General features: G+C 45.8%; 1 protein-coding gene across 3 annotated transcripts in view; it reads left to right on the top strand.

Moving 5' to 3' along the window:
- Window positions 1-2,156: 2,156 nt before the first annotated feature.
- The window catches only part of ODAD2 (outer dynein arm docking complex subunit 2), a 294,886-nt gene continuing 271,170 nt past the window's right edge, over window positions 2,157-25,872 (top strand). For 2 of the 3 annotated variants that reach the window (XM_077491038.1, XM_077491036.1), the window contains exons 1-4: window positions 2,157-2,292; window positions 2,389-2,517; window positions 11,726-11,977; window positions 24,795-24,952. In XM_077491038.1, the coding sequence (XP_077347164.1) occupies window positions 11,754-11,977; window positions 24,795-24,952 (382 nt within the window). In that variant the 5' untranslated portion in view covers window positions 2,157-2,292; window positions 2,389-2,517; window positions 11,726-11,753. The remainder of the gene's footprint in view (window positions 2,293-2,388; window positions 2,518-11,725; window positions 11,978-24,794; window positions 24,953-25,872) is intronic. The other variant, XM_077491037.1, reaches the window with a different exon arrangement.

Here is a 25,872-nt window from a genome sequence, read left to right as displayed (position 1 = left end):
CGGGGGGGTTTTCACTGTCAGGGCGATAAGGATGTGGAACTCTCTTCCCCAATTGTTGGTGTCAGCGGGGAGTATTGACATTTTTAACCGGTTCCTGACCGGCTCCTGCACATATGTGTCGGCAGAATGGCATGGCTGGGCAAAGTAACGTACCCGTTGCCGAGAGCTCCGTGATCGCAATCGTGTCACGGAGTTCAAGAACGGGGAGATGCAAACAGCATGTAAACAGCATCTCCCTGTTCTGCCTAGTAACAGCACACTGATCGTCTGCTCCCTGTCATCGGGAGCAGCAATCAGTGTGGTGTCCCACACAGCCATGCCCCTATACAGTTAGAAACACGCCCCTAGGAACACTTAACCCCTACACTGCCACCTAGTGGTTAACCTCTTCACTGCCAGTAACATTTTTACAGTAATCAATGCAATTTTATAGCATCGATCTCTGTATTAATGCCAATGGTCCCAAAAACGTGTCAAAATTGTCTGATGTATCTGCCAAAATGTTGCAGTCACGATAAAAATTGCTGATCACTGCCATTACTAGTAAAAAAAAAAAATAAAAAAAAATATATATATATATATATATATATATATATATATATATATATATATATATATATATATATATATATATAAAAAATGCCATACAGCTATCCCCTATTTTGTAGACGCTATAACTTTTGCGCAAACCGATCAATAAACGCTTATTGCGATTTTTTTAACAAAAATATGTAGAAGAATACGTATCGGCCTAAACTTAGGGAAAATTTTTTTATATATTTTTGGGGGATATTTATTATAGCAAAAAGTTAAAAATATTGTGTTTTTTTCAAAATTGTTGTTCTTTTTTTTGTTTATAGCGCAAAAAATAAAAACTGCAGAGGTGATCAAATACCACCAAAAGAAAGCTCTATGTGTGGAAAAAAAGGACATCAATTTTGTTTGGGAGCCACGTCGCATGACCACGCAATTGTCAGTTAAAGCGACGCAGTGCCAAATCGCAAAAACACTGGTCAGGATGGGGGTAAATCCTTCCGGGGCTGAAGTGGTTAAAAGACTCCTGGACATGCATCTTAGCAAACACAATATACAGGGATATGGAAAATAATTACAGATACTGACATATGTACACCTACGCAGGTTGAACTGGATGGACTATTGTCTTTGTTCAATAGTCCCTGAGCAATCAGCGAGCCCAGTACTGTCGCTGTTCATATGCCTGGTGTACTGCGAGGGGAAGATGGTACATCTGTAAACATTTATTTATAAAAGTGTATGTCTGTATATATATATATATATATATATATATATATATTAGGGCTGTGGAAATTAAAGATTAATTCCTCGATTAATTGATAAATTTTTTGATCGATCAAAAAATGATAATAATTTCCACAGCCCTAATATAAATGTATATATATATATATATATATATATATATATATATACATATATTATAATATATAATATATATATACACAGACATACACTTTTATAAATAAGTGTAAACATTTTTTTAAATGTATTAAAACATGGACATGTCAGTGGAGCAGAGATTGCTGGCAGTGGGCGGTATCAGTAGTTTTTTATTTTTATTATTGTATTATTTTTACAATTCTATTTTTTTATTACTTTTTCTTTTACTTTTTTTTTCTTCTTTTTACTTTTTTACTTCAATTACTTTTAGGAGCCCCATTGGGAATCTTTGGTGAACTATCAGCGGGAAAATCTGCACTGGGGTGATTAGGGAGTGCCCAGACACATCCGGCACACCCCCTGTGCACGCCTATGGTTCTAAGTATTTTCCAGCAAAAGAATACATTTTTTTATTTGATTTAGATTTTTACATGTATGTTAGAAGAGTCAGAATTGGGGGTGGGGGGGAGGTTAAAATGATTAAAGACCATGATCGGGGACCTTATCGTACCTATTATTCATCACAGCGTACATGTTTATTAAATTCTAGATGACAGAACGCAGGGACTGGTATGAGCTCTCCCTATGACCGATCCCTTTTGTTTTATTCGGGATTGTTATTCATTAATAATCACAATGAATAAATCCCCGCCGCGCACGTGTCCTCCCGCAGTCTCCACTAGCAGCCTATCACACGCTGCTATACCTGAACTCCGCCCCCAAGATGTTTACTATGGTTGCCGGGCAGCCTGATTCCACACTGCGCAGGCGCTCCTCATCTCCATGGTGATCGGTAACAAGCGGCGGCCGTGGAATAGAACGTGTGATCCCCGGTGTTGTGGCTCTGCGTGTGTTGTGCTCAGCCCGTTGTGTGTGGTAGGTTCTGTTATACTCATATATAGACATATATGTTATGTTACTCTGATTTCTGCACTCACTGTGTGCTGTGTGTATCATTCCACCCCTCTACAGGTGTGTATGGGACTGTGCAACATCTGTGTACCCAGGAGGAACTACAAGTTCCAGAACTGACAGGACGTATTCAGGTATACATCGTCTGGAGAGACCTTTCCAAAAATATAACTTGGAGTATAACTGAAGGTAAAACTTTTTTTGTTTGTTTTAGTTTTGCGTCAGGAAGGGTTAGAACCTCTGCCGGGTTTTTATTGATGTTTTTATTGATGTTCCTGTTTGATCTCTCTAAGCCAGGGCTTGTTCACATTGCGGCCTGCAGGCGGTAAAAACAAAGCAGCTGAGCCATGGTTTTTACTACCCTGAATCTACTACCCCGAATACTACCCCGAATCGCCCTCTGGAATGGCGGTACACATGCCGTGGGAATGATGCTGTGCCTTATGGCCAATGAAGCAGCAGGTCGCATTCAGCGGCCGTACACCCCCCCCCCCCCCCTTCCCCCTGCCAAATACATGGCATTTGCAGGGTTAAATCAGGCGATGAGCAGGAGACATATCACCGCTCCTCGCTGCTTGTCAAACTCCTATGGAGAAGCGATCTGCCGCAGGGGGACAAGGAGGTTTGACGTCATATGTGAACAAGCCATGAGGCCAGCCATACACTGTACAATCTCATTGTACAATCTTCTTTAGATCTTTCTCCAACTACATAGTACAGGAGCCTGTCTGATTGGATACAAAAGTGTGCTTTAGGTTTATCCCCATATTACATATTATGTTGTTTTGGCAAATTGAAAAGAGAATACAATCAGATTAAATTGTTTATGGCAAGTTTACGCAGGCCATAGATGGAGCAAATGTCTTTCCTGCAACTACGAGTTACAGGAAAGAAATGAGCACCATTCCCAGGCAGTGCTGACAGGGGAGTCCCTCAAATCCCTCAAATCCCTCATGCCGAGACATTTTATTCTCAGGAGAAGATAGTGATTATTGCTAGCAGCTATAGCAGCCGCTAGCGATAATTGCAAGTGAAATCTGACAGGCTAGTTGAACCCAAGCTGATCGATCGACTTGCTACATTCGGCCTGCCCATACATAGTTCAAATCGTGGCCAGTTCCTGCTGAACTGGCTGAGATTTGAACCGTCTATGGCCGGCTTAAAGTGGTGTTGCCACCAAAAAATTAAAACTGCTTAAAACTCGTAAAAAAAATAAAATAAAAATAATTGGCAAAAAAAATACCGGTTGCTAGGGGGTCCCTCGTAATCTGCCTTCCTCATTGCCCGGGCTGGTGACATCACTTCCCCTCGCGCCGCACATTCACCTGGGACCTGTCATGTGTCCCAGGTGACTGTACGGCGTATCACGGCTTCCTGCGCCGCTCGCGCATGCGCAGTGGGTGCCCGGTTGTGAAGCCACAGCCGGGTGCCCACACTATGCATGACGGCGCCGCGAGCGGAGCGGGGAGCGAGGGGGGGGGGGCTTCGTTCCCCCGCATCGCTGGACCCTGGGGCAGGTAAGTGTCCGATTATTAAAAGCCAGCAGCTGCAGTATTTGTAGCTGCTGACTTTGAATTTTTTTTTTTTAGGGGGTACCCCACTTTAAGGATGACTGTACACTATACAATCAGATTGTACAATTTTTTTTAGATATGCCATCAATTATGTGTTTAAGGGCCTGTCTGCTTTGATACACACTGAATGTGTTATTTGGGGTTGTTCTCATATTGCCCCCGGTTCACACCTGTGCGGTTTCCAGTGGCTCAGACATAGCAGTTTATTTATTTGAATGGGCCGCTATACCTCCTGAAAACACAGGGAAAGGTCCCTGCACCTTTTCCAAAAAACAGACTGCAGGGAAAACGCATAGAGCCATTTGGTTTCCAGTACGAGAATCCGCGCTGCGGTTTCCAGTGAGGAATAATGATACACCCCAATCAAATCATTCTCTGCAGCTAATACCTTTTGTACCACCACCCCCTCCCTTTAGAATGTAAGCGCTACGAGCAGGGCCCTCCTGTACCTTTTGTAATGTACTGTACTGTAATTGTGTTGTCCCCCCCCCCCCCCATACATTGTAAAGTGCTGCATAAACTGTTGGCGCTATATAAATCGTGCATAATAATAATAATAATAATAATAATAATAAAAAACCCATGCATCTGCTAAGCAGCAGTGCATTTTTCTCTGCAGGTGTGGGAAGGCGCGCAAATACATCCTGCATCCCCCAGATGTGAACCTAGCCTTACATCATTTTGGTAAATCTGTGGACGGCTTCACACTGCCCTGCTGTGCTTTTGCTAAAGCGCAGGTAACCCGCAGTTTTTATGTGGGCTAGTTGTGCTTTCCCATAGACTTCTACGTGGTCCTGCGGCTTTGGTGCGATTTCCAAAAGCGCAAAATAAATCCTGCATGCTGCATCTTTGGTAAGCTTTCTGACCAAAACCACTGGACATCATAGGAGTATATGGGAAAAGTACAACTAATGCCGTGTACACACATAGCCGACTATCCGGCGGACTTTCCGCCGGACTTTCCGAACGGGCTACTTGCCCACACGGCACTTTTTCAGCGGACTAATACGGCGTACTAAGTCCGCCGGACTATCCACCGTACTTTTGAAATGAATGGACTCGCCCACACACGCGGAGGAAAGTCCGCTCATTTTGAGCGCGTCTCCAGGTAGACGGGGCCAGCGAAGGAGGCGTCGCTGGCCCCATCACCTGGAATGGACTTAAAGGGGAACCCCAACGCGAAAAAATCGGCGTGGGGGTCCCCCCCAGGTCCACATCAGACCCTTGTCCGAGCACGCTACCCGGCCGGCCAGGAAAGGGGGGGGACGAGCGAGCGCCCCCGCTCCTGAGCCGTACCAGGCCGCGTGCCCTCAACATGGGGGGGGGGGCACCTTGTCCCCATGTTGATGAGGACAAGGGCCTCTTCCCGACAACCCTGGCCTTGGTTGTCGGCGTCTGCGGGCGGGCTATGTGAATGAGTATGGGGTACAATATGCCCCTACCCATTCACCTGTAAAAAAAAGTAAAAAAAAACACAACACACAAGGGTTAAAATAGTTTATTGCACAGCTCCGGGGGTCTTCCGTCTTCGGGCGTCTTCTCGCCGGACTCCTCCGCTATCTTCTGCTAGCTCTTTTGCTAGCGGAGGAGCCCGGCTCTCTTCTTCGCTGCCGCCCTCTTCTTCCGACTTCGGAGGTCTTGCCCCCTCTTCGATTCTTCTTGCCGGGCCACCGCGCCTTCTTCTAGCTCTTTTACAGGCGGTGGCCCGGTCTTCTGTCGCCGCCGTCGCCGCTGTCGACGTCTTCTGTTCTTCTCTTCTTCTGTTCAGATGTTGCCTCGTCACTCTCTCTGCTCACAATGACCGGGACACGGCGCGTGGCGACTTATATAGGGACATCACCGGATGATGTCCCCACCCAGTATGATGTCACAGTCCCAGAGGATCGGAAATCGGAAATTTCGATCGTGTGTATGCAATTCCGACATGCCAAAAATCACGCATGCTCAGATTCAACTACGAGACGGAAGCTATTGGCTACTGGCTATTGAACTCCCTTTTTCTAGTCCCGTCGTACGCGTCGTACGTCACCACGTTATTAACGATCAGAATTTGGTGTGACCGTGTGGAGGCAAGACAGGAATTCCGTCGGGAAAACCATCAGAGCTTTTTCTGATGAGAATTCCAATCGTGTGTACACGGTGTACACACGCATACGCAAGTCGTGCCCACATATTTAAACAGTGTTCAAACCACACATGTGAGGTATCACCGCAATCGTTAGAGTGAGAGTAATAATACTAGCACTAGACCTCCTCTGTAACTCTAAGCTGGTAACCTGTAAAAAATTTTAAAGCCTCTAAGTACCGTAGTTTGACATCAATTTTAAAGCATGACATGTTAGGTATCAATTTACTTGGCGTAACATCATCTTTCTCACTATACAAAATAATTGGGGTAACTTTACTGTTTTCTTATTTTTTAATTCGTTTGTAAGACCGCTGCACAAATACGGTATACATAAAGTATTGCAACAATCTCCATTTTATTCTCTAGGTTCTCTGCTAAAATATATATACACACACACATATATATATATATATATATATATATATATATATATATATATGTACAATGTTTGGGGGTCATTTCTAGCAAAAAATACTGACTTTAACTTGTAAACAACAAATGTCAGAAATAGGCTTGGTCCTTACTTTAAAGTTTATGTAAAGCCAAAACATTTTTTGTGTCAATAGATTAGGGAAGGGTTAAACCCCCCTTTCAAGTTATTTTTGTATCTGATTGTATCCCGCTGGGGAGATTTTGCTTCACTTCTTGTAGTGGAGACACAACAAGAAATGGGAGTAAATCTCTGCAAAGTGAATGGAATTCCCATCTTTGAGAGCTGTCATAGGCACAGGTGTTCCCAGTGAAAGTTTTCCCTTCACATCCAGCTCTGAATTTGTGAATTTCCCCTAATGTTCTGTCTCTGTGGTCACCAAAGCAAATCAAGGGGGCCCAGACACAATATAAAATTGACAGAGTGGTCTATCACTTCCCGACTCTATCTGAAACTAAAAAAATGCCTTTACCTACACTTAATAAGTTTACCTTTGTAAATAAATTTACATCTTTTTGCAGGCAAAAAATATGCATTTATTATTTATTTTACTAGGAGCCAATAAAGCATTACACTTGTTATCAGCAGATCTCCTGCAGACTGTCTGTGTAGCTGTCTGTCCGTACCTCATAAGGGCAAGCAGTTACACACTGACGGGGAGAAACAATGGCTCCCTTGTAGTTCACTGAGAACTACAAGCCAACAGCCGCAAAGGCTGTTGATACTTGTAATTCTCCCATCCACAAAACTCTGTGAATGAATGATGCGGCTGGGAGGGCCACAAGGTCTACAGTATAGACCTTGTTTGTGAACTGGTGCGCAGTCATGTTGGAACAGGAAGCTGCCACCCCCAAACTGTTCCCACAAATTTGGGAGCAGGAAATTGTCCAAAATGTCTTGTGTAGCACTGACCCCTGAAGGAGTGGCTGGTTTTGCTGGGCTTACCGTTACCTTCCTCACTTCGTTCTTGTCTAGGGGTTCCCAAGGGTTGATGGCCCAATAAACTGTTGAGACCGACACTTGAATCCCATTTAGAAATTTTTATTTGCATAAAACGTTGAACAGAACACAGTCTCTCAGTTGGGAATAGAGGGTATGGGTAGAAAAGCTCAGATACTTTTGGAACTGCTGACACTTGAAATGTCTCTCTCTAGATGATCCAGGGAATAGCCATTCGCAACTGGATATTTCAGCTATCGGATAAATCCCTGTTTGTAGATTTAGCAGCCGACAGGTGATTTAAGCTTATCATAGTCTCTGCAACAGACTTGGTTGTTAAACTATAGATTAGCGCAGAAAGTCTCCCACGGGAACTTAGTTGTAACCGAAGCAGTATCTTGCAGCCGGTCCGGCAAAACCGTAAGAATACGGATTCACTTGGTGTCCTTACAGCTTAGCCTCCAGGCTCTTACTGATCAGCCAGCCTTGTGCGTGGCCCTCTTCTGAAGAGTCTTCCCCTGGTTGCGTTTTGAGTTGCTGGGCCTCTCCAAACCCGAGAGGGCACCGGACCACCTTGGAACCCTCCTTCCAGTTACTGTGCCTTGGAAGGCTCGGAAACGGATGGATCCGCACCCCAGGCCATGAGGGCCTCTGGGGGCTAGTCAGGAGGACCATGGAGTCAGAAAATACTTCTGGACCGGAACCCAGAACCACGTGACCTCAGCACCTTAAGTACCCTCTCCTGGAATGCATAGCGAGACAACGCGCCCACTGATTGGCTCAGAGAGAGAGATTGGTACCCAATGCGTCCAACCAGACTGCGTTCCAATACCTGTCATAAGTGTCGCCTACACCCATGACCACACAGAACATAGTACAGTCCAGCTAAACTGATGCCAAAACCATAATTTAGTGAAATTAACCCTAAGCACACGGTCGGACATTCCGACAACAAAATCTGTCAGATTTTTTCGTCCGAAACTGGTGTTGCATACACACGGTTGGACAAAGTTGTCAGAAAATCCGATCGTTCGGAACATGATGACGTTCGTTTGTTGCGATGGAACTACGTTGCAGCTAGTAGCCAATAGCTTTGGCCTCGTAATTTGATCTGAGCATGTGTGGAACTTTGTCCGATCGGAATTCTCTACAAACGATCGGAAAAAGTCAGATCGGAAAATTTGTTGTCGGAAAATTTGAAATCCTGCTCTCAAATTTCTTCCGACGGAAAAAGTACGATAGAGCCCACACACGCGATCGGATTTTCCGACAATATAATCTGATCGGACCTTTTTCGTCTGAATTTCTGACCGTGTGTACAGGGCATAAGACCCAACTATGGCCTTAGGAAAAAACTAAATTTACAAAACTTAGCCCATGCTCTTCAGGAGCCCGGCGCTACACTTGGTATGCTGATGCAGAGAAGTATGGTTTTCTTTTTTTTTTGCTAATCATACTTACCTAGGTCGATACAGCATCAGACCGATGCCGCAGCTGTCCTTCGGCGTCTCTGTTCTGAGAACCGAGCCACCGAACATCGCTGATGGCTCGGTTTTGTACTCCTCCCCCAGCAGAGCAATGCTGACTGTCAGTTAGCATCGCTTCTGCTCTAATCTTCCACACTCATTGGATCAATGAGCTGTGGAGGGGCGGAGAGCGGCTGTCTAAGTGGCTTACTTAGACGCTGAGACTGCCATCAATCAAGACAGCTGGGGGATCCAGACTTGGGAAGTCGGGATGATGCAGTGCCTCGATTGATGGCAGTGACGCCGGCGGTGAGCAGACTTCAGACCGATCTCCGCTGAAAACCGGTCACAGGAGTGCAAAATGAATTGCATTCCTGTGACCCAGAGGAGAAGCAGAGCCTAAAAAGCTCAGGCTGGACTTCTCCTTTAGGAGTTCCCTTCACTGGAACTAAGGGGCCAAGCCCAACACCTGAAAAACAACCCCACACTATAATCCCCCCTCCACCAAATGCTTTGGACCAGTGTACAAAGCAAGGTCCATAAAGACATGGATGTGCAATTTTGGGGTGTTTGACTGCCTGTACAGAGTCCTTACCTCAACCCAATAGAACACCTTTGGGATGAATTAGATTGCGAGTCAGGCCTTCTCATCCAACATCAGTACCTGACCTCACAAATACATTGGAAGAATGATCAAACATTCCTATAGACACACTCCTAAACCTTGTGGACAGACTTCCCAGAAGAGTTAAAGTGATTGTAAACCCTAGGACAAAAAAAAAGCCTGCAAGACAAAGGCATAATGAGTTAGTATGCATAGCATGCCAACTCATTATGAATTAGTTACCTGAGATCGAAGCCCCTGTAGCCATCCTGGTACACCGTTCCGGCGGCCAACATCACTCCCAGAGTTACTACTGGGTATCGTGGGCTCCGACGCTGTGATTGGCCGGAGCTGCGATGATGTCACTTCCGCGCATGTGCGGGGGAGCCGCCGGTAATGGCACACTCACTGAACTGGTACACTCACTGAAGCAACGACACATACGTTTGCTTCAGAGCACATGTGCCTATGACGTTGACACATGCAAATACAGGGGATATCTCCTAAGCCATGCAGGCTCAAGATATATACAGGGTAGCTACAGGTAAGCCTTATTATAGGCTTACCTGTAGAAAAAAGTGTGTTGTAAGGGTTTACAACCACTTTAAAGCTGTTAAAGCTGCAAAGGGTGGGCCAACTCCAAATCCAACCTTACGGACTAAGACTAAAGCTATTAAAGTTCAAGTGTGTGTAAAGGCAGGTGTCACAATACTTTTGGTAATATAGTGTATATCTAATGGCATTTTCATTTTGGATAGAGTAGGAAAAGGATAATAACGCTGTCAGATCCCCTATTCCACTATTCCTCCTGCCACCACTTTACCTAAAGTGTTAATTACCCACCCTTAACCTCCTAACCATTCCCCTACTCCCACCCAATCTGTTGAACATTTCACAGACACGACCAACATAATGAGATAGCCATGTCCGAGGGTCCAAGGGGTCAGCTCTGTACCACCAATAGCCGTTTATCAAAACTGGTTGTCTGTATTCATCAGTTATAGTTATGTGTTGTCTTGTTATATGGACATTTTCTATGTTCGGTTTGCACTGTGTCAAATGATATAGCTATCTGAGACAATAGCCTTTGCTGTTATTTGATGTACTCTGATTTCCTCTTTTTCTGCATACCGTATTTATCGGCGTATAGCACGCACCCCATGTTTAGGAGGGAAAATTTAAGGAAAAAAACTTTTAGGAGGGAAATTTAAGGAAAAAAAACCTTACATTTAAATGCCCATCAATGCAGCCTTGTCATGCAGCCTGTCCATCATTGCAGCCTTGTAATGCAGCCTTGTGCATCGTTGTCCCCTTGTCAGTGTTAATTTCAGATTTTATTTTTAAAAATGGCGCCGCTGAGATGTCCTGTGTATCTCGGCGGCGCCCGGTAGTTCTTGGCCGCCTTCGGCCGTTCTCGGCGGCTTTCGGCCGCTCTCGGCGGCTTGTGGCCAAAAGCCGCCGAGAACAGCCGAAGGTGGCCGAAAGCCGCGAGAAGGGCCAAAAGCCACGAGAAGGGCCGAAGGCGGCTGAAAGCCGCCCAGAGGCTCAAAAATCGCGGAGGATCGGCGTATAACACGCACCCGCGATTTTCCTCTGATTTTAAGGGGAAAAAAGTGCATGTTATACGCTGATAAATACAGTACATATTGAAATAAAATATAAAAAAAAAACACCACCGGTTTATTTTAATCTTTGTCTCATTTGGGATATTTCCCTTCACTTCCTGTCCTGTCAACTCAACATGAAGTGGGAGGATATTTTTCCAATCAAATGTCTCCATTGGGAGATTTCCCCTTTATTCCTGTTCTGGTGGCAACTCAAATTCTTGGATTTCTTACTTTCAATTCTGGTGACACTGGTGATAAAACGGTTGGAGAGAGTGAATCTACCTAACGGGGACACAGACAGCAATAAAAATAGAGGTTCTAAAGCCTCACCACTGCACCCAAGTCTAAAAAAAATAGTTTTGCCCTTAGTTTTACTTTGAGGAGTAGAGTGGGCATAGTAACAGAGGGTCTTTTTTCATCTTGGTATGGCTCTAATAAATATATAGAGATGAGGTATAAACACAGATTGTGAGCTCTGAATGAGAAAAAAAGTTACCAGCTGAATTCTAGCTTGCAGCATTTAAGCTCCAAGTATTATAACAATCTCATAATTTTATAGTGATTTTCCAGTGGTTTGAAAAATGATGGACAATTACTTTGGTTTATCTTTTTATATAACTTGGCCGTGTCTTTTTGCTTCTTTTAAAAGGTGACATCCCTGTAAAGCAACAGTTCCAATGGGCGTGGCACTGACAAGAGCGGCTCAGTGGACTAGCGCTGGTTCTGGAACTGGCAAGCTGGAGATCACACCTCTGAATGAAGCTCTGCTAAACGACATCATAAAGTATGTGGAGCCTTTCAGCTCCAGGCATCCAGAAGAGGCGGAGTTTGTCTTCAGAGAGCCTCTGCAATGGAAAACCAACTTGGAGCTCTCCGCATTTGGATCTGGTTATGATATTAGGTGAGGCTAGACCTAGAAAAAAAAAAACTAGCAATACTTGAAAAGCACTGTAACGAGTCTAAATTACTGGCATTTTTTCAGAGTTAGAATATCTATGACATTTAGTTCAGCTTTAAGTGAAACTGCAGTCTTTTTAAATGTTTTCTACATATTTATGGGAAAGTGATCAGCTCAAAGAGATCCTGTGCTTTGTTCATGTACTACAAAGTAACAGGTTCACTTAATTGCCTGCCCACCAGGGCATGGGAGAGCATACAGTATGTCTGTCCTTCCTCCCATGGCTGGGTGCCTAAGCAGCCAATCACTAAGCTATTTAATGTGCGGGCAGTGATGCCGTGTACACACGAGCGGAATTTCCAACAGAAAAAGTCAGAGGGGAGCTTTTCATCGTATATTCCGATCGTGTGTATGCCCCATCTGACTTTTTAGGTCGAAAATTCTGATGGACCTAGAAATAGAACATGTTCTAAATATTTCCAATTCCTATCGGAAAACCGATCGTCTATATGCTGTTCCGACGGACCAAAAACGACACATGCTCTGAAGCAAGTACGAGATGGAAGCTATTGGCTATTGCCTATTGAACTTCCTTTTTCTAGTCCCGTCGTACGTGCTGTATGTCACCGCATTCTTGACGGTTGGATTTTGGTGTGATCGTGTGTACGCAAGACCGTTTCAGCAGAATTTCCGTCGGAACCCCGGCGGAAAAACCTTCAGAGTGGTCATGTGTACAGAGCATGAGAGATTCCTTATCCCTACAAAAGCTTTTACCAGACATCTTTTCTCTGTGGCTGGCAAACGGGTGGCCAGAGAAGTAAGGGAAAGGAGGGTATTAACAGAGAGAGCAATTATAATGGAACCACAGGTGAATAAAATGTGACATGATGTAGAATATGTATTCTTAACCAGGGATCTGTAGAAGGTTTCTTCTGAGGTTGCAAAGGATTCATTAAGCTGTGGCCAAGAGGTGGGGTGGTGACATCACACACCTCGTACAATCAAAGAATGCTTTTCATTTAGTGAGAAAATGCAAAGTGTTCTCTGAATGGCCTCTGTGTCCAGTGGCTGACCTCCTGTGTTCACATTGCAACAGGGCAGATGCTCAGCACATCATCTGGAAGCTAGTGGAGATCACTGGGGTTTTCGGTGCTTACTACAATTATTTTAAGTTTCTAGAGGGATCCTGCAGGTATGGTATCTGATTCTCTTGTATTTATTGATGATGTGACTTCTGACAAAAGCAGCAGGATGAATTCTGAAGTGTTTTGGGCAATATTATCTGCTCATATTCAGCAAAATGCTTCAGAACTCATTGGACGGCGCTTCACAGTGCAGATGGACAATGACCCGAAGCATACTGCGAAAGCAACCAAAGAGTTTTTTAAGGGAAAGAAGTTTAATGTTATGCAATGGCCAAGTCAATCACCTGACCTGAATCCGATTGAGCATTCATTTCACTTGCTGAAGACAAAACTGAAGGGAAAATTCCCCAAGAACAAGCAGGAACTGAAGACAGTTGCAGTAGAGGCCTGGCAGAGCATCACCAGGGATGAAACCCAGCGTCTGGTGATGTCTATGCGCTCCAGACTTCAGGCTGTAATTGATTGCATAGGATTTGCAACCAAGTATTAAAAAGTGAACGTTTGATGAATGATTGTTAATCTGTCCCATTACTTTTGGTCCCTTAAAAAGTGGGAGGCACATATACAAACTGTTGTAATTCTTACACCATTCACCTGATTTAAAGCTGAACATCTGCAGTTAAAGCACATCTTGTTTGTTTCATTTCAAATCCATTGTGGTGGTGTATAGAGCCAAAAAGATTAGAATTGTGCAGATGTCCCAAAATTTATGGACCTAACTGTAGCAGGACAAGGACATGGAAGAGTCCAGCATATGAGGGAGGGGTAGGAACTGATGGATGAAAGAATCCATGAATAACAGAGAAAGGATGGAAGAGTCTGAGGATGGAGGAATCCATGGATAGAGAATGGAGGGACCGGATGAGTCTGGAGATAGAAACTGAAGGATGGAATAGGATGGGGATGGAGGAATTCATAGATAGAGAATGGAAGGCCAGAGGAGTCTGGACATAGGAACTGAAGGATTAAAGAGTATGGAGATGGAGGAATCCATGGATAGGAACACAAGGATGAGTTCAAGAGTTCAAAGATAAAAATGGTGGTAGTGAGGGGGGGACTGAAGGATGGAAGAATCAAAGGGAGGGTGCTAAGATTGTCAATATGGAGTCACGCAGGTGAGGAATATCAGAGGTAGGGGATCCCCTGTGCTGTGTACATGGCAGGGTTGGGGATGTGATGGTTTCCTCTTGGAGTCCAGGGTTGGGGATGCCAGTTCTTTCTGTATAAACATATTTTATTAAAGTGGATTTCCACCCAAAAGTGAAACTTTCGCTTTAAGGAGTCCTGACCCCCTTACATGCCACAACTGGCATGTCATTTTTTTTTGAGGGGGGGGGGGTTACCTAGTTTTGACAGGTACCCAGCTTCTACTTCTGCTGGGGCTACCTAGGCACATGTCACAGGTCCCAGAAGATTTCCCAGCCATTCAGGACAGCACAGTGAGACATGCGCACCCGGCTGTGAAGCTGCAAGCTGTCACAGCAGGATGCCCACAGTAGTATTGCCAGTGCTGCGGACAGACGGGGGAGAGCATGGAGGGTTTGGGTGGCCACATCGCTGGACCATGAAGCAGGTGAGTGTCTTTTTTTTAAAAGTCAGCAGCTACACTTTTTGTAGCTGCTGACTTTTAATAAACCAAAAAAGCGACTGGAACTCTGCTTTGAATTAAAAATAATTTCACTCACTTAAAAAGTGCACTAATCTGGTGTACTACAGGGTACAGGCATTCGCACACACTGCTACTGGGAGGTCAGGAGGGATTAGAATCCACAGCTGACAAACAGCCCTGTGAAGACCCACGTGAAAAAGGCCTAGCACCTAACCTAGCCCCATAATTACTTCCCAAATCCAGCATCAAGTAAAGTTTAAATTAGATTGCCCAAATGTTATTAAAATAGAAAAAAGCAGCTCGAACTGCAATACTCACCATCTTTCTGGTGCTGCCCAGTACAAACTTCACCGCTGGACCTCTTCCAGATTTAAATGAAGCCCAACGTCATTCATCCTATTTCCTTTGAGCCCAGTGCAGCAAGGACTTGCCATTAGTGATGGACGAACGTTTCGCCCGGCGGTCGTTTCACGGCGAATTTCCGACATTCGCGGTCCGCACGTTCGAACGCCTTTTTCCGTCGTTCGCCGCGGCGGACTTACGTGTTTAATGTATACAAGAACTTTAACCTTTGGTGACACGTTTATCATGTGATACAGGACAGCCACTTGAGACATGACAGCACATGGACACTTGTACATTCCCCCTAACCTATAAATACACCCGATCCGGTGGCCATTTTACATTCTTTCTTCTGTTACGATAGGGACAGGTTCCTGTGTGGAGTAGGGAGAGATAAACCACTAGCTATTTGGTACACAAAAGTTCTTTTCAGGACTGGTATAGGTGTTAGGTGTTGATAGGTTTGCTGTGCTGCTGATTCTTGCAGCAGCCTGAGTGTTTTTTGTTAGTTTAGAGAAAGGGAAAGGACGGTGTATGCTACAGGGACAGCCAGATTAGTCTTTCATCATCATCATCATCATCATCATCATTAGCTGTTACTATCAAGGTCCACAAAAGAGCTGTTCCAGTAACCACTAATCGTTCTCTTTTTTTGCCAATTTGTATAGGGACAGGAAGGAAGCAGTGTTGTCAGGCAGTGAGGGTAATTTTAAAGACTTGCTGTTATTATTAGTTCCACAAAGGTTCTTTTCAGGACTGGTATCAGTGGTACAGTAATAGGCTTGTACATGTATAATATTCTTTCTTCCAAATATAGAAAGGATATTATACTTGACTGCTGCCCTTCTGCTGCAGTCTGCTAAACATTCACAACTCACTTGTTCCACAAAAGTTCTTATAAGGACTGGTAACTTGGTATAGGGTGCTACGGTACATAGGCTTGAGTGCGGTACAGTCTGCTGTTCTGTAAGGACCGCTATCGGTCCACAATAGATAGGGTTGACGTGCACCACTGCTGACCGCTGCCCTATACTGCAGCAGTCCTTCAGCGGTATAGGGACTGACGTACAGTCTGCTAATCACTAACACACAACCTGCTTGTTCCACAAAAGTTCTTATAAGGACTGGTAACTTGGTATAGGGTGCTACGGTACATAGGCTTGAGTGCGGTACAGTCTGCTGTTCTGTAAGGACCGCTATCGGTCCACAATAGATAGGGTTGACGTGCACCACTGCTGACCGCTGCCCTATACTGCAGCAGTCCTTCAGCGGTATAGGGACTGACGTACAGTCTGCTAAACACTAATACACAACCTGCTTGGTCCACAAAAGTTCTTATAAGGACTGGTAACTTGGTATAGGGTGCTACGGTACATAGGCTTGAGTGCGGTACAGTCTGCTGTTCTGTAAGGACCGCTATCGGTCCACAATAGATAGGGTTGACGTGCACCACTGCTGACCGCTGCCCTATACTGCAGCAGTCCTTCAGCGGTATAGGGACTGACGTACAGTCTGCTAAACACTAATACACAACCTGCTTGGTCCACAAAAGTTCTTATAAGGACTGGTAACTTGGTATAGGGTGCTACGGTACATAGGCTTGAGTGCGGTACAGTCTGCTGTTCTGTAAGGACCGCTATCGGTCCACAATAGATAGGGTTGACGTGCACCACTGCTGACCGCTGCCCTATACTGCAGCAGTCCTTCAGCGGTATAGGGACTGACGTACAGTCTGCTAAACACTAATACACAACCTGCTTGGTCCACAAAAGTTCTTATAAGGACTGGTAACTTGGTATAGGGTGCTACGGTACATAGGCTTGAGTGCGGTACAGTCTGCTGTTCTGTAAGGACCGCTATCGGTCCACAATAGATAGGGTTGACGTGCACCACTGCTGACCGCTGCCCTATACTGCAGCAGTCCTTCAGCGGTATAGGGACTGACGTACAGTCTGCTAAACACTAATACACAACCTGCTTGGTCCACAAAAGTTCTTATAAGGACTGGTAACTTGGTATAGGGTGCTACGGTACATAGGCTTGAGTGCGGTACAGTCTGCTGTTCTGTAAGGACCGCTATCGGTCCACAATAGATAGGGTTGACGTGCACCACTGCTGACCGCTGCCCTATACTGCAGCAGTCCTTCAGCGGTATAGGGACTGACGTACAGTCTGCTAAACACTAATACACAACCTGCTTGGTCCACAAAAGTTCTTATAAGGACTGGTAACTTGGTATAGGGTGCTACGGTACATAGGCTTGAGTGCGGTACAGTCTGCTGTTCTGTAAGGACCGCTATCGGTCCACAATAGATAGGGTTGACGTGCACCACTGCTGACCGCTGCCCTATACTGCAGCAGTCCTTCAGCGGTATAGGGACTGACGTACAGTCTGCTAAACACTAATACACAACCTGCTTGGTCCACAAAAGTTCTTATAAGGACTGGTAACTTGGTATAGGGTGCTACGGTACATAGGCTTGAGTGCGGTACAGTCTGCTGTTCTGTAAGGACCGCTATCGGTCCACAATAGATAGGGTTGACGTGCACCACTGCTGACCGCTGCCCTATACTGCAGCAGTCCTTCAGCGGTATAGGGACTGACGTACAGTCTGCTAAACACTAATACACAACCTGCTTGGTCCACAAAAGTTCTTATAAGGACTGGTAACTTGGTATAGGGTGCTACGGTACATAGGCTTGAGTGCGGTACAGTCTGCTGTTCTGTAAGGACCGCTATCGGTCCACAATAGATAGGGTTGACGTGCACCACTGCTGACCGCTGCCCTATACTGCAGCAGTCCTTCAGCGGTATAGGGACTGACGTACAGTCTGCTAAACACTAATACACAACCTGCTTGGTCCACAAAAGTTCTTATAAGGACTGGTAACTTGGTATAGGGTGCTACGGTACATAGGCTTGAGTGCGGTACAGTCTGCTGTTCTGTAAGGACCGCTATCGGTCCACAATAGATAGGGTTGACGTGCACCACTGCTGACCGCTGCCCTATACTGCAGCAGTCCTTCAGCGGTATAGGGACTGACGTACAGTCTGCTAAACACTAATACACAACCTGCTTGGTCCACAAAAGTTCTTATAAGGACTGGTAACTTGGTATAGGGTGCTACGGTACATAGGCTTGAGTGCGGTACAGTCTGCTGTTCTGTAAGGACCGCTATCGGTCCACAATAGATAGGGTTGACGTGCACCACTGCTGACCGCTCACCTATACTGCAGCAGTCCTTCAGCGGTATAGGGACTGACGTACAGTCTGCTAATCACTAACACACAACCTGCTTGTTCCACAAAAGTTCTTATAAGGACTGGTAACTTGGTATAGGGTGCTACGGTACATAGGCTTGAGTGCGGTACAGTCTGCTGTTCTGTAAGGACCGCTATCGGTCCACAATAGATAGGGTTGACGTGCACCACTGCTGACCGCTCACCTATACTGCAGCAGTCCTTCAGCGGTATAGGGACTGACGTACAGTCTGCTAATCACTAACACACAACCTGCTTGTTCCACAAAAGTTCTTATAAGGACTGGTAACTTGGTATAGGGTGCTACGGTACATAGGCTTGAGTGCGGTACAGTCTGCTGTTCTGTAAGGACCGCTATCGGTCCACAATAGATAGGGTTGACGTGCACCACTGCTGACCGCTGCCCTATACTGCAGCAGTCCTTCAGCGGTATAGGGACTAAGAGTTTTGTCACAGGGTCATTTAAAAAATGACAGGCAGAGGAAGAGGCAGGCCCTTCCGCAGGGGTGGTAGGGGTAGGGCAGGAGCAACAGGCTTGAGCCAAAGTGGGAAGTTGCAGAAGGTGCGTTCAATTACTTTAAAGGATGCACCAGACTTGGTTGAGTGGCTCGCTCAGCCTTACTCTTCTGCACCCTCCTCATCCTCTCGATCTGCACCCTCTTCTTCACTCTCTGCTATGTGCACCCCCAAAGACACTACCACCAACAACACGACCACCACCACCACCACCACATACCTTCCGCTTGAGTCACTGGAATTATTTTCCGATCCATATCAAGAGGACATTTCTGATGCGCAGCCACTCTTGGTATTGGATCAGGAAGAGGAGGTAGCAACAAGCGCTACTCAGCAGTCTGACGCCAGTACCCAGATCAGCCCAAGGAGGAGGTTGGTCCCCGGTGTTGCTGCCTACTCCGAGATCTCTACTTATAGCGGTGGGGAAGGTGACGTTGATGATGACGTGTCTAGTGATGTCACGTGGGTGCCCACAAGAGAGGAAGAGGAGGGGAGTTCAGAGGGAGATATGGACCAGCAGATAGGGAGGAGAAGCAGCAATGACTTACATTGCACAGCAGGGACAAAGCAGACTGCAAATGTATCAGGAGCGAGTCATCGACCATGTACGGTCACATCTGGCGCTCCCAGGACACCGGCACATGGCTCCGCAGTGTGGGCTTTTTTTAACGTGTCCGCTGCTGACAATAGCGTTGCCATCTGCAATCTTTGCAGTCAACGCGTTAGTCGCGGTAAGCCCAATACTCACCTAGGGACGACCGCCTTAAGAAGGCACATGAGCAGCCATCACCGAGCCCAGTGGGAGCAACGGAACACACAAAGCCACACTGCAGGCTCTCACCGTCCAGCCTCGTCTTCTACTTCTCCTTCTCCTCTCTCCTCACAATTGTCCTCCACTCCACCTTCCATCACGCCAAGCTCACATTTTTCTGCAAAAAGGCAGGCTTCCGTGGGCCTAATGTTTGAGCGTAAAAAAATGATGACGCCGGATAACCCTCTTGCCCAACGGTTGGCGGCTGGCTTGTCAGAACTCATAGCCCGCCAACTACTGCCATATAAACTGGTGGACTCGGAGGCCTTTCGCAAATTTGTGGCCATTGGAACACCACAATGGAAGGTCCCAGGAAGGAAGTATTTCTCAGAGAAGGGCATCCCAGAGCTATATGGCCATGTTCAGCGGCAAGTGAATGTATCTCTGGCACACAGTGTCGGTGCCAAGATACATCTGACCACAGACACGTGGTCTAGCAAACACGGGCAGGGAAGGTATATCAGTTTTACTGCCCACTGGGTGAACCTTCTGACGGCCGTCAAGCATGTAACCCGTGGCACCCGTGTAGATTTGGTTTTACCGCCACGGATTGCATGCAGGCCTGACTCTTCTTCTCCTCCTCCTACTCCATCCTCCTCCCTCTCCTCCTCAGCTGCCTCCTCCTTTTCCGCTGCTAGCGTCTCTTCCACTGCACCGCCCAAGCTCCCCAGAACCTATTCCACATGCCAGGTGAGACGTTGCCATGCCGTGCTGCGTCTGTTGTGCCTGGAAGCAAAGAGCCACACTGGCCCGGCACTCCTTTCAGCTTTGCGTTCACAGGCAGATGAGTGGCTAACACCGCTCAATTTGACAGTTGGTAAAGTGGTGTGTGACAACGGTGCCAATCTGCTTAGCGCATTGAAACAGGGCAAAATCACGCACGTGCCGTGCATGGCACACGTCTTAAACTTGGTCGTGCAGCGATTCCTTGTCAAATACCCTGGGGTCCAGGACATCTTGCGGCAGGCAAGGAAAATCTCGGCCCATTTCAGAAGATCTTACACGGCCATGGCTCGCCTTGCTGACATTCAGCGGCGACACCATCTGCCGGTCAGACGTCTTATTTGCGATTGCCCGACGCGATGGAACTCAACCTTCTATATGCTTGATAGGCTGCTCCAGCAGAAACGTGCAGTTAACGTCTACCTGTATGAACTCTGCGAAAGAAACGGTTCTGGGGAGCTGGGTTTTTTTTCACCGCGCCAGTGGCTGCTCATGCGCGACACATGCAGACTTCTGCGGCCATTTGAGGAGATCACCAAACTGGTCAGTCGCAGCCATGGCGCCATCAGTGACATGGTACCTTATGCCTTCTTTCTGGAGCGTGCATTGCGTCGTGTCATTGATCAGGCTGTGGAGGAGCAGGAGCGGGAAGATGAGGAAGTCGCAATGCTGGATGAATTCCCAGGGGGGGCTACTCTATCTGAGACAAGTCAACAACAGGAGTCTGATGAGGAGTCAGAGGAGGATGGTGCCGGGGCGGATGAGCAGGAGCAAGAAGAGCATGCTTTAAACCTTTCTGGGATCCCTGTTGTGCGAGGATGGGGAGAGGAGAATGAAGAGGACGACATTATCCTGGATGATGAGCAGGAGCCAGGCCACCACACCGCTTCCACTTTAGTGCAAATGGGGGCCTTCATGCTCCAGTGTTTTAATAGGGACCCCCGTATAAAAAGCATGAGGGTCAAGGACCAGTACTGGGTGGCAACGTACTTAGACCCCCGGTACAAACACAAAATGGCGGAAATGTTACCGCCGTCGCAGAGGGCTGTCAGAATGCAGCACTTCCAGGCCTTGCTTCGAGAAATGCTGCATTCTGCTTTTGCGTGCGCTGGCAGAGGAGCAATTCCCACTCCCAGAGAAGGATTTGCGGGTACCAATCCAACAGCGCCTGCAAGAAGAGGCCGGTTTGAAGATGTGTTGGTGACTTCGGATATGAGGTCATTCTTTCAGCCGACCCATCGACAGGTGTCATCCGGATCCAGCATCAGGGAACGCCTAGACCGTCAGGTGTCCGACTACATTGGGTTAACGGCCGATGTGGACGCTCTGAGGAGTGATGAACCCCTAGACTACTGGGTGGGCAGGCTTGACCTCTGGCCAGAGCTTGCCCAATTTGCAATCGAACTGTTGGCTTGCCCCTCATCCAGTGTCCTGTCCGAAAGGACGTTCAGCGCAGCAGGGGGGATTGTGACCGATAAGCGTACTCGCCTAGCTCACCACAGTGTTAACTACCTCACATTTCTAAAAATGAATGAGGCATGGATCTCGGAGGAATTCAACACATGTGACCAGTAGACCATGTATATGTCTATAAACTATTTTTTTAATCAAGCACACAGACCTTCTTAATTCATTTGGCTCACTTCCTTGACCCAAAAAAGCACACCGTACTATATGCCCCTACCCTCCTCTTTGAAGAGGTTGAGCGGTGTCATATTTCTACTGGGGCTGCTTATGATATCCCTGTGCTGTGCTGACTTCCTCCTGGGGGTTCTTATTATGAAGGGATCACACTATCCCTGTGCTGTGCTGACTTCCTCCTGGGGGTTCTTATTATGAGGGGATCACACCATCCCTGTGCTGTGCTGACTTCCTCCTGGGGCTGCTTACGGTGCTGCTGTCAGTGCTGTATGTCACGGTGCTGCTGTCAGCGCTGTATGTCACGGTGCTGCTGTCAGTGCTGTATGTCACGGTGCTGCTGTCAGCGCTGTATGTCACGGTGCTGCTGTCAGCGCTGTATGTCACGGTGCTGCTGTCAGCGCTGTATGTCACGGTGCTGCTGTCAGCGCTGTATGTCACGGTGCTGCTGTCAGCGCTGTATGTCACGGTGCTGCTGTCAGCGCTGTATGTCACGGTGCTGCTGTCAGCGCTGTATGTCACGGTGCTGCTGTCAGCGCTGTATGTCACGGTGCTGCTGTCAGCGCTGTATGTCACGGTGCTGCTGTCAGCGCTGTATGTCACGGTGCTGCTGTCAGTGCTCTGTATTACGGTGCTGCTGTCAGATGCCTCTATCACGGTGCATGTGTCATTCCGGTATGTCACGCTGCTGGTGATCATCTCCTGCACCCTCTTCTTTGCCTACCCTGGTCCCTGACCTTCCCTCTCCTCCATTGCCTTCATTAGCTCCATAGTCCTGAATTGTTAGAACAATTTCCCAAATAAAATAAAAATGCTTGTAGTTATCGATCCCAAATTCACCTCATACATGTATTATGTCATTGTCCAGATGGTGGGACTACGTTTTACCCCCTAATAATTACCACGTGGCCGCAAATTCGACATGAAGGTTTGCAAAGTTCGCCTCCCATTGAAGTCAATGGGGCCCGCGGCGAACGTTCGGTTTCGCGAACGTTTGGGTCCGTTCGCATTTCGCGTTCGCGAAACGTCCCGTCGGAAGTTCGTCCATCACTACTTGCCATCTCAGAGTGCGTTATCAAGCCACCCTGGGTTCATAAGAGAATGTTGTCAGACATCTCAAGTCTCCCACGAGGTGTGGGAGACTCCCGCATTTCTGTGGCGGCTCCAGCACACCAGCAATCGCCTCCTGTTCTGCCGCGAATAATCGGGAACAGCTGTGAAGACCGAATCTGTCCCTGCAGAAATCTCTGCAAACAGCTTCCGGTCCTAGCATCCCAATCAACACCAAACAATCTGTCCTTGTAATTAGGGCTCTGGCTGGTGGCCATTTTGTGGTGGACTAAATTGCATTGATATTAATGGAAGAATTCTCAAATGCCAGAGAACAAATGTTCTTCTTGTGTTGAGTCTCCGGCCGGGTGCCATAATTTTTTCTAAGAAAAACACCTAATTACAGCATAGGACAAAAAAAAATAATAATAATATATATATATATATATATATATACACACACACACACACACACACACACATACACACTGCTTTTTTATTTGTTATATTATTTACTTTATTGCAGAGCATACATATATATATTCTGCTTTGAAGTAAAAAGAAATGTAAATGTAAGTGTATATGCTGAAATCTCACCAAAGCCCCCCCAAAAAATATAAAAAGTGTAAAAAACTGCCCCAACCCCCTCCCCCCCAAAAATTATTGTGAAAAAAAAATTAAGAAACAAATTAAATAAAATCAATTATTAAAAATAAAAAACCTAGACACCATCCATTGCCACATACTACCCACCCCCTTTCCCAGAAGCACTGTGGAAAAATATTGAAAAGGTGATTTAAAATATAATTTGCCACAGTGGTGGGGGGCTTGGGTTTGGGATGGGGGGGTTGCGGGCGGGAAGCATCACCTCCCTGAAATGAGTTTTTGCAGGTTGGGATGTCTGTGTTGTTCATGTCAGGACTGACTGCTGGAGAAGACAGAAGGTGAAGAGGTCCCCATGTACCCTGTGGCCAACAAGAAGACAGTTGAAGCAGTTTTGTCTACTAAATATTACAAAAATAATAATGGGGGGGGGGGGGGTGTCAAAGGATTGAACTTTGACACTGAAACTGTGCCACTTGCTGCTATTCTGCAGTACCGTCCTCTGTTCTATGTCCAGAGAGTCTGATAGCAAACTCCAAAAACTTCCATAACCAAAGTCCCAACACAAGAAAAAAAAGAGCTTTGTCTGATTGTACCAGACTAAATGTTTATGTTAGTTTCAAGACTTTTTTAGTGGTAGTTGTGCTGTTATACTATAGTTTTTATTTAAACAAATCAAATGAGCATACACTGTAACAGTGCATTGTATACAAACCACTATTCAGAAACTCCTTTTAACTGCACTGCCAAAACCGTAGCAGCACATTTGCAAATGCGTTTTTTATTTATTCTAAATGCATTTACATGATTGAAATCCAGGTTGTATGTTGTTTAAATTCCTTCTTCATGTCATGCCATCCAGACTGTGTTCTGCAATAGTATCCAGACTAAAAATCCTCCACCTTGTCAATGAAGGAAGGAGAGAGGGTATGATTGGGTAATTTGAGGCCAGTAAATAACGGTTTTAGCTTCTTACATGTGTTACTACAAATCAGGATGATAGACGTTATCTGCTCAGCACGGATTCTAAGATATATATATATATATATATATATATATATATATATATATATATAAAACACAGCACTCATCTCAGCTTGACTCTCATTTTGTCTTTCTAGTGTCACGGAAGTGAAGTCTGAGGATAAAGACAAAAATGGGATCCCTCTGCTACACTTGTCTTCTTCTACTGTGAAAATCCGAAACTTCAAACAGCTGTCACGTTTTTTGCAGCTTGCACGGGAAAAAAAGTTAAAAGAAGCACAAGCTTGCCTTGAAGGTCAGAAATAAATGGTTCTGGAAGCATTAAAACCAACTAGACTTATGACAGAATTTCAGTAATTAGTCTTAAAAAAATATAATTGTGCAGCTTATCTATGAAAAGTCTTTATTTACCCCTTTTATTTAGCCTGAAACATTAGCTTGAGTGTCATGGGTCAGAGTTCACCTAATGTCTGATAGTTGCTGCCCTGTCAATTGCCTTACCCCACAAGCTGTCTCCCTGCTCTTGAATGTGCATAACGGCATAATAAAATAACAACTCATAACAGAAATATGTTTTCTAGTCATAAACTGAAAGCATCCCTATGTGTGGTCCTCCAAAACAACCAAGCTGAAAAATGTCATCAATAAGCAGCAGTGGGGCTTTTATCCTACAAGACCTAAAGCTGACCATGCTGATGTAGCAGTGCTCTCAGTATTGTCAATGTAGTGACATGAGGAATCTGTATTATCACTTTGTACCTCCAATACTCAAAGGAATGTCATTATACTGACAAGGGGAATCTGTATTATCACATTGTATTGTCAGTTTCCTCACTATTGTCATTATACTGACATGTGAAAAGATGTATTATCACATTGTACCTCCAGTGCTCTCAGTATTGTCATTATACTAACATAGGGAAACTGTATTATCACATGGTACCTTCATTGTCTGTTGTTAGTAAAACCTGCATCAAATTGGAAGATGGCTAGAAGGGTGTAGGACAAGTAAGCAAACACTGTATAATTCCTGAAATTTTGATTGACATAGGTTTGTCCATTAGTATAAAGACATACATTCTGACATACCTCCACTGTGGTGGCCTTCAGAGAAAGTATAAAATCAAAGGATGAGGGGGGCTAGTCTGACATCCTCCTTCCAGTTTTTTTTTTTTTATCCCAGTTGCTTTTTTAATGTACTGACACTTCTGCCTG

The sequence above is a fragment of the Lithobates pipiens genome, unplaced genomic scaffold, assembly GCF_037356315.1.
Source record: "Lithobates pipiens isolate NorthernLeopardFrog02 unplaced genomic scaffold, aLitPip1_a1.2 Scaffold_19, whole genome shotgun sequence".
Classification (NCBI taxonomy): domain Eukaryota; kingdom Metazoa; phylum Chordata; class Amphibia; order Anura; family Ranidae; genus Lithobates; species Lithobates pipiens.
This window is presented reverse-complemented; position numbering and strand designations above follow the sequence as displayed.